This window comes from Merops nubicus, unplaced genomic scaffold (genome assembly GCF_000691845.1).
Source record: "Merops nubicus isolate BGI_N331 unplaced genomic scaffold, ASM69184v1 scaffold2741, whole genome shotgun sequence".
Lineage (NCBI taxonomy): Eukaryota > Metazoa > Chordata > Aves > Coraciiformes > Meropidae > Merops > Merops nubicus.
In genome coordinates this window covers 86,723-95,983 of record NW_008586045.1, presented here as the reverse complement: position 1 = coordinate 95,983, position 9,261 = coordinate 86,723, and the positions used below count along the sequence as shown (strand labels likewise).

The 9,261-nt window shown below is 43.9% G+C and overlaps 1 protein-coding gene across 1 annotated transcript in view; it reads left to right on the top strand.

Annotated features, from left to right (window-relative positions):
- The window catches only part of BFSP1 (beaded filament structural protein 1, filensin), an 18,796-nt gene that overhangs the window by 9,075 nt on the left and 460 nt on the right, over nucleotides 1–9,261 (top strand). The window contains 6 exon segments of the mRNA XM_008948509.1: nucleotides 1,376–1,471; nucleotides 2,287–2,379; nucleotides 3,081–3,188; nucleotides 5,898–6,118; nucleotides 7,471–7,556; nucleotides 8,762–9,261. The exon segment at nucleotides 8,762–9,261 is cut by the window's right edge and continues 12 nt beyond it. Of these exon segments, the coding sequence (XP_008946757.1) occupies nucleotides 1,376–1,471; nucleotides 2,287–2,379; nucleotides 3,081–3,188; nucleotides 5,898–6,118; nucleotides 7,471–7,556; nucleotides 8,762–9,261 (1,104 nt within the window).

Here is a 9,261-nt window from a genome sequence, read left to right as displayed (position 1 = left end):
ATTCCTGATGGCTGGCCCCGAATGTGCTGGTCTGGATGTGTCTGAATGAGCCCCATTCTCACAAAGCAGAGAGACCTGGCTGGGTGGCTCAGCAGCATAAAGGGACAGCTAACATCTACACATTTTTGGAATAGCACACGCTGAGCACGTGTGAAAAGAAAAATCCCCTTCTACCAGTCATGTGCTGCATCCAGAGATTTCAGTGGTTTGTTTGCAACCCGTGATCTGCTTCCAGAGATATTGATATTTTTACAGCTGGTGATGACACACAGGTTATTTTAAAGGGACACCTTTAAATCTCCCCCCCCCCCCCCTTTTTTTTTTCTTTCTTTAGACTTTGAGTTAAATGCAGAAATCAAGACATTCTTGAGGCAAATTCAAAACTGGCAGAGGAAGCTAGAAGTTTTGTAGAGTTGAAAGAAAGATTCAGTTGACAACTTTCAAGATACTTTCTCAGAAGTGATATTTGACAGTATTAGTTAACGATCAACCTAACCAAGGAGGCATGCATTAAGTAGAACAATAAAGCTGTTCACTTCACACTTAGGTGTTTGTAAAATATTCTGGCAAGTTCTGGGGAAGTTATTCTATGTTCAAGGGTTTGGTTTAAATAACATAACATAGGAAAAGTCTAAATTAGACCTTTGAACAGAAATGAAGGTTTCACTGGATTTAAATACCAGCACCACTCGTACCTGTGTACCTGAGATCATGACTGCTAGTTGTACATCTTGTCTCCTGAATTAGCTGGACATTATGAACTTTCATGCTCAAAAATCCAAATTTTTTAGAAACCTATGCAGCACGGTGGCTTTTTCTGGACTTGCTCATCTGTCAATTTTATTTCCAGAAATGGCTCCAAATTGACAAACATTTGTGGTGTTTAAGAACACCTCAAAAGGAACGAAAATACTTTGAACTATCATCTTTGTTTGTTTGTTTTTTTTAATATAAAATAGACCTCAGATCCTGTCATAAACACTAGAGAAGTCAATGCCTTAGCCTGTTGATGTTATCTGTTTAGGATTCATGGACCATTGCAAACCTTTAGCATCAAAGCCCAGTATTTCATAGCTTCTATTACTTGGCTGCCAGCATTCATAAAGCATATGGTAAATATATTTTGACAGTGCCAGTGCCAAGCTACACCATAAATTGTATTTGTGCAGAAAAACAGTGTGTACAATGGGAGAACATGGTGAATCAGGTGCCTGTGGTTTATTGGTTTCATAATACTTCTGTTGCTCCTAGTAGGCTTTACTTCTCCACACAGGCTGCTACATGTGTACACCAACATGGATTATGGCTGGTGGCTCCTGTGGTTTTGGCACTCCAGCCATGCATACTGACCATGCCACGTGTCTCTGCATTGCAGGAAGCTGATGAAGCTCTGCTGTGCAACCTGGAGCTGCAGATTGAGTCTCAGTTCCTGCAGGATGATATTAATGCCACAAAGGACAGATACAAGAAGGTAACTGTCTGAATTTGCCATCTTCTTTAACTCTTCCTTCTGTTCCAGTGACAAGGCAAATCCCATTTCTGTTCTGGTGGGTAAATATACACTATATGTTTTCAGTGGGCACAACAGCTGCAGTATGGAGGTCAAGCCCAGCACTGGATGGCTGCAAGCATCCAAATTGACTCCCTCAGGGTCCAATGCCTACCGCTGAAGCAGTGTCTTGAATTTGTTGACCTATTATCATAACTCAGCACAAACTGCTGGTCAAGTTGTCTTGTATTTCACGCTAAGAGGCTCTTGGTTTCATTAAAGGTGGATAACAAATTTTCAGGGCCAGTTCGTCAGTGGATGTAAGCCTGTGGCTGTATGATTACACTGCAGCTGACTTTAACACATGCAGCTCCTTTCTCCTTCCTGGGAGAGATGTGAGCCTTGGGATCAGGCCACTGTCCCATCTTTGCTGATTTTGAAAGAAGAGGATCACTTTTTTTTGGACCACATGCAAATGTATTTCTAGTTCTCATTTTGAAAATCTACTGTGAAATCAGAAATCACAGAATCTTTAATTAAGACTATGAACTATATTGTCACTTAGCCAAATTCCTGTAATGTAGCCTCAGCATGATGAAACTGTTAGCACACATAAAATCAGGTCTCAAACCATATTTCAAAATCAACTCTGGACAGGAGCTGGACTTTTATATGCTGAAAGTAGTAAATTTCAGGAATAAGCCCCAGAAGTGGAATATATTAAAGTGGAACACATTGAAGGGAACACCTTGCTATGGCATTTTTTTTTTATGAAAATGTTTTGTACTTCACCACAGAACCTTATGGAAATCCAGACCTACGTCAATGTTTTGCAGCAGATCATCCAGACCACCCCTCGTGTGTCTCCTATAACCACTGGCATATGTGAGGTAAGTATTGCTGTCAATAAATACATGCTGCTCTAAGTAAGAAAGAGACAATGTTTCCTCCTGAAGAGTCCTGGATCCTCTAACCCCCATTTCAAAAGCAGATTAAAACTGCAACAACTATGAGTAAGTACTGAATACTGAATATGAGAGAAAACCCAGCTGTAGCTTTGGAAAAGTGAATTGATCAGGAGAAGAGATATTGTGTTAGGTGCACTCCAGCATATGGATCACCCCCCAAAATGGCTAGTTCAAAGGTACTTGAAGTAGTTCTGCTTCCTTTCTGAGGAGGAGCTGGCAGGGTATCTATTTACAGAAATAGTAAATCCTGTCTTGAACAGGGAAGGTGGTGAAAGTTTGTAAATGAAATAAATTGCTACAGGCTAGATGAAAATTTGGTGTTCCCACCAATACAGGTGGATATGCCAAAAATGTTTATTAGTTGGAAGAAGATACAAACAGCTGTATTTACAGGGTCTAATTTCACCAGAACCTGCACTTCTACAATCCTGCCATCTGACATCTTTTATTCTTAAAGCCATGCCACCGGGGTTTACTTGAGGTTCAGCACCCACCTTTTTATTTGTCTCTTGTCATTTTCTGTCAGCCTTTACAGTTTATTTCCAGTAGTGGAATTTTCTTTTGACTCTTTTAAAAAGAGTGAAACATACTTTCCTGTACACACACTATTTTCTTCCAACCAGGAAAAACTGATAGCGGAGAGGAGGATCCCTGTTCTGCAGAGCCAGCTGGAGGAATACAAGAGCATCCTCTGCCAGCTACAAGCACAGAAATACAAACTGCAGACAGAGGTACTGCCACTACTAGCCATAAACAACCATGGTGCTCATGAACTCTGCTCTTTTTATGGCCACTTAGTAAAATCCAAGTGGCCTTCAACAGGGTCTTGTGAACCCAACTGACTTGGAGGTGTGTTTTACTTTTAGCTTTCTGTCTTTTCCTTCAGATGTTTCACTCCTATTCTATCAGTGGTCCAAGCTGTCAGGTTTAGATGGTCAGGGAGGGCTGTAGGCATCACAGCCACAATGAAGTATCGTAGCCTCTGCTTATCAGAGTAGCTGGTGGGAGAAGGTTTCCACATTGCAGTTGGATTCCTGCAGGACAGAGTCAGCAGGAGTAGTGGATGGAAAAGTTACACAACACTGGTCTTGCTTGCTTGCTTCCAGGCTGGAAATTGGCTCCATGAAAAATGATGCAGGATCTTCAGGGCTCTGCCCAGTCCTTTCCATCAGTGCCACATCCAATGGTGAGCTTGCTGTGAGAAGGACTGGACAGAATTGGTAACCAAAACTGAAATAGATGTTGAGTTACATTTGGCATCCCTGTTACTACTAAACACTAAGCCAACACCTCTCCTGTTCATAGACACTACCAGCACAAAAACATCTGCTTTTTGCCAGTTCCTGATTTGCAGAAAATAACTGACCAAGACTTCAGCTCATCGTTCCTGTCCATCTCTCAGCCAAAACTGCTGTAAATCAACCTTCCTTCTCTAGCCATTGTCTCCAAGTGAGAGTGCAGTGCAGGGATGAGGGTGGTAGGAGATGGAGGAGCAGCTAAAGGCTACAGTGAACAGAAACCAGACCTGGATAATTGCCAGTGGCAGGTTTACCTCCATGCAGTTGAATGTTTCTTAGTGGATAGAGGTGGAGAGTGACCACCTTATGCCCCCTGAATACAGCTTCCTTTGTGCCTCGAGTTGTCCATTTGGGGTGAAGGGAGTGATATACTGGCATAAAACACCTTTTTTTTGGTGGGATTTTTGACTCCTCTGGACAGCCACAGCAGCAGCTGTTAACTTCCTGAGTGTAATTTTTTCCACTCAGGCAGCTGGGGACAGTGCTACCCCCAGGTCTCTTGCTTGGTCTCTTTCTCATGTCTGATGCTCTGGTGGGAAGGACATATGTGCTCTGAGAAGGGCAAAAATCAATATGAGATTGTGAGTCAATATAGGGAAAAAAGGGGAGAAAATCAACCTTCTGCTAGCAGATGGAGAGAGGCACTCCTTGGGAAATTAATAATGATACTTTTTAAAAAAAATCTTCATGTTCCATTTAGAAGGAGTTTGTTAACTCGTTAATTTTTGTGCCTTGAGATTGAAAGAATGAAATAACTTCATGAGGGGAGGTTGATGACTTATGCCCCCTGAATACAGCTTCCTTTGTGCCTCGAGTTGTCCATTTGGGGTGAGGGGAGTGATATACTGGCATAAAACACCTTTTTTTGGTGGGATTTTTGACTCCTCTGGACAGCCACAGTAGCAGCTGTTAACTTCCTGAATGTAATTTCTTCCACTCAGGCAGGTGGGAACAGTGCTATCCCCAGGTCTCTTGCTTGGTCTCTTTCTCATGTCTCATGCTCTGGTGGGAAGGTCATATGTGCTCTGGGAAGGGCAAAATCAATATGAGATCGTGAGTCAATATAGAAAAAAAGGGGAGAAAATCAGCCTTCTGATGGCAGATGGAGAGAGGCACTCCTTGGGAGATTAATAATGATACTTTTTTAAAAATATGGTTGATGACAGAGTTGCTTGTGATGGTGAAAGCTGGATCTGATGACTGAGATGTCCTCGAGCTCCTTTGTTTTCCTGTTTCTGGACCTGATAAGAGTGTTGCTGAGAGATTATCGACCCTACTTCGTATGCACTAAACACTGAAGGGGTCTGTGGAAACTGTTATTCCACTCACACACTGAAATATAACCAAACTAATGCCAAGGGACTTAGCTCTTAAATTTAAGCTCTTAAAAGGTTTTTGAAAATCTTGCCTGTAACATGCAGAAATAAATCAATTATTAAAGAATCCATTAGACAGTTTTTTTCCCCATTAGCTTTTTGTGAGATCATCTCTTTATAAGGAAAAAGAAACCCCAAGTGATAAAGGCACTATAACAAACAGCTGAAAATAGCAGGAGGAAGTGAGAGCAGAACTACACTGTCAAACATCCCACCTGTAACTCCTGCCACTTGTGTTTGCAAGGCATTTATCGCCACCTCCTGGTTGCTGGGCTCTCTAATGACTGGAGTTGAAGCAGTTAATTATTTTTATTGCTAAAGTAAAAAAAAAAATAAAAAAAAGCCCGAGGAATTTAATTCAAACTTTTTTTATTTTTTTAATTAAAAACAAGACCCTTCCTTAACCTTCAGTGCTTGGTCTGCAGACCACTGAGGAGGAAGAACAGGGTTTGCAAGGACACATCTTCCCAGTTAGGCACTTTGATGAGGCCATCCACAGTGAGCTGTGGGTCATGCAGCAAGACTTCAGCCAGCCTCACATACGTGGAGAAGGAAACACCACACAGCTCTTCTCATGCTTATTGTGGAACAGAAGCCTTGGGACAGATAAGGGGTCAAAGGGGGGAGTTACTGGTTTTGAATAACTAAGGAAATGTAGTGAAAGTGCTGCTGTGTTTCAGCAGTGCAGCCTCACAGGTTGTGATAACACGTCTTGCCTTTAACTGCCCGTGAAATACGGGGATGCTGAATTCTTTCTGTTTGCCAGACAACCATGCTGGAGCAAGCAATTAAAAACACCCAGGAGAGTTACGACGACGAAATTCAGCTTTACAATGAGCAGATTGAAAACCTTAGGAAGGGGATAGAGGAGGCTGAGAGGACCTTGGAGAAGTACACGACTGACTGCCGCCAGCTGGTGATCTACCAGCAGTCCCTGGAGAACGAGCTGGAGCGCTACAAACGCATCATCGAGAATGAGGACAGCCGGTAAGGCTGCTTTCTGGGCTCTCCCAAAGGGGCCAGGGATCTCTTACCACCTGTGGAAAATGGATGTTTAAGAGCTTTTGATCCAAAGCTACAGATATTTCACACCTTTCGCTGGTCGATATCCAGAGGCAGGGAACTAAACAGATGTAAAATCTGGTCAAGCCATTTTGAGCTGCTCTTTTCTGCACAGACTCGTTTCCATATCTTGTCCTGCTGTCACTGCAGAGGGATCAGGAGCATGCAAAAGCCATTTGAACACCCTCTCCACTGCCCATCTGTTAGTGAAGTTTGCTGGGGCTTTACAGGCAGGTTGGTCTCGCAGGGCTCAGACAGGGCAAATGTGCTGTAGAGCAAAGCACTCTTCACATCAAACCCGTTCTTCAGGAACGGTGAGGGGGAAAAAAAAAAAGGTAGAATATAAGGAATTTGCAAGGATTTGGGTTGTGTTTAGACCTACGGAGGAGCACTGGCTCCCTCTAATGTCAGCCATCAGCCTTACATGAGAAAAGGAGCTGGGCTTTCACAGCAGCGCCCGGTGCTGCCTGCACAGGCAGATGCAGCAGGGCCAGACCCCAGAGCGCCCAAACCGCTGCTCTGGGTTGTCCAGAAGATGCAGGGGAAGGACACTCATCAACAGTCGACAGATATCTCGCCAGTTTTCCATGTCTCATTTGGGACACTGGGTTCTGGTTAAGAATACCTCAGCAGGGTAATTCCCAGCACTAAAAATCAAAAATGTACATCTCTTGCATTACCTACACAAGGTGTATATCCTCCCTGAAAGCCCAAATATTCTCTCAAATTTTGGCAGAGCAGACTAGAAAGGTTACAGATACCATAACTGGTTTGCACATAGGCCAGCTTCTCAGTTTTAATTGTTAACTCTTAATACCACCAACTCCTCAAATATTTTTCCAACGAAAACTGCTCAGTTTTCTTCTTGCCCTTCTGAAGTCAGGCACATGCAGGTAACGTTGCAATGCCTACAATAAATACTAGCCAACATGTGCTGCTCTTGCTGATCTCTGATAGGCGTGGACTGACTATTAGCCCATCCAAAATCTCCCCATCCTTTCAAAGTGCTGTGCTAAATTGCAAACCTGTTGCTATGGGGTTTAATTACTGGTGAACTTTAACTAATGGAGCATCCCATGTCACCTGCTGGTGACCAGCCTAACTCCTGTGAAGGTGCTGTGGCTGTGCTGATTCTCTTCAAACAAGAAACAGGCTCCCATCATTCTCTTTGACTCCTCACCATTTCTTTAACCTCCATGCTTTATTTTGCACCATTTCACTTGCTCTTTATGGGAACGGGGGGAAGAGATCTGACCTGTGCACGTCTTCTCCGGCAGGTTAAACTCTGCTATAGCAGGAACACCAGTCACACTCTTCACCCAGATCTATCGACCTGCCCAGCCTCAAGTTTCAAGGGGAAGAGGTAAATCTGTGATACGTCTTCTTGTGTCTGTCAAGAGCAGCATTGTTGTATTCAAAGCTGCTTTTCCATGTCTTCCATACAGATACCATCTGTGACAGCCTGACTCCAGGCTTGCTAAGTAAAAGCAACAATTTCAGTTTACCTCAGCTGGTTTTGGGACAAGCTGTCAAAGGCCAAAACCACAAGCGAAAGAGTTTCTTTTCTTATTTCTGCACTTTACTGCTTAGACCAATCAATAGAGCAAAGTCAAAAGATACCTAAACTAAAGCATTGGGGGTTTTGTGCTGACTTGTTACGACTCATTGGTCCACACTTCAATCACATACAAGGAGCATCAGGGCATGGTGAGGGCTGCAGGCAGGCAGAGCACACTTTTTGGAGCCTAATTACATCCCATGGCCTGGTTTCCTCTGAATGGTGTTTCCTCTCTGTTGTACAACTGCTTGTTAGAATGAGAATGCTTATCAACCTGATGACAAGGAAATGACCAGGACAAAACCAGTGAGCCTGCTCTTAACCAAGAGAGGAGCTGGCTTGCAGAAAGGTGCTGGAGGTACTCACATATGGGATAACTTACTGTAGTTTAAATCCAAGGCTCACGGGGTTTTGCAAACAACAAACTGCCCTGAGAATGGCGATAAACAATCAAATGAAGTTTATTTTGGCGTGCAGCTGTAATTTTTTTCTAACTGCTCTGTGAAGTGTAGCAGTTTTATATATGATAAAAGTCCATAATGCCTCAGGCCAAATCCTCAGCAGCTATAAATAACTACTGTCCTGCAAAGTGTCGGTTGATACCTGCTGAGGATTCAGCCTGTCTCTATCCAAAATGCTGCTCCTCAGCACTGCACTTCTGGCTGGGTGGCTCCTTAGCTTGTTCAGCCACCTGCCCCCTCCTGAGGTACCTCCCGGCAACTGCCCATGCCCAAAACCACCATGAGGGGATATGCCTGGATCACTCTTACCCACCCCAAGACACAAAGGTGAGGTGTCCCCCTGGTGAGCCCATTTTCAGAAGCACTGAAAGAGCTGATGATGATATTGACCTTTTCTGTCAGGGCTGGACTGCTCACACAGGAACCCTGCATTCAGTGGGAAGCTTTTAAATTGGGCTCTCCACCTGCAGCAGTGAGGCAGCTCTAGCACTGGCAGCGACTGTTCAGCACTGTTTGTTGTTTGCTCTGTTTCGATTTGTTTTTCCCTAGATATCACCCAGGCCATGCAAGACATTACCAGTGTAAAGCCCAGACAAAAAGCTCTGACAAAGAAAATTGCCAGGAAAAAGGAGCTGATGTCTAAAGACAAAACTGACGGTCACTCGGCTGAAAGAATGTATGAAAGAACTCTGGAAGGTTTTGACCAAGATCAGCTGGAGTTTGGGCACGAAGGCTCAGTCACCTGTAAACCGGGGCAGGAAGGATTAGAACTTGATGAAAAAGAATTGGGCCCAGAGGACGTACCTGATGGAGCCCAGATAAGTAAAGCCTTTGATAAATTATGTAGCATTGTGAGGGAGAAGATAAGAGTCCACAAGAAAGCAGAACCTAAACCTGATGCCCTTCCCAAAGGGCGTTACGTGCTGGTGACGGGGGAGGAACGCTATGAAGAACCTTGCATCTTGGCCCCCTCTGTCCCAGCTTCAGGAGAGATCATAGTTTCCACCAGCAACGGCAAGGTGATGAATGGTGGCGAAGTGGAGCCCATA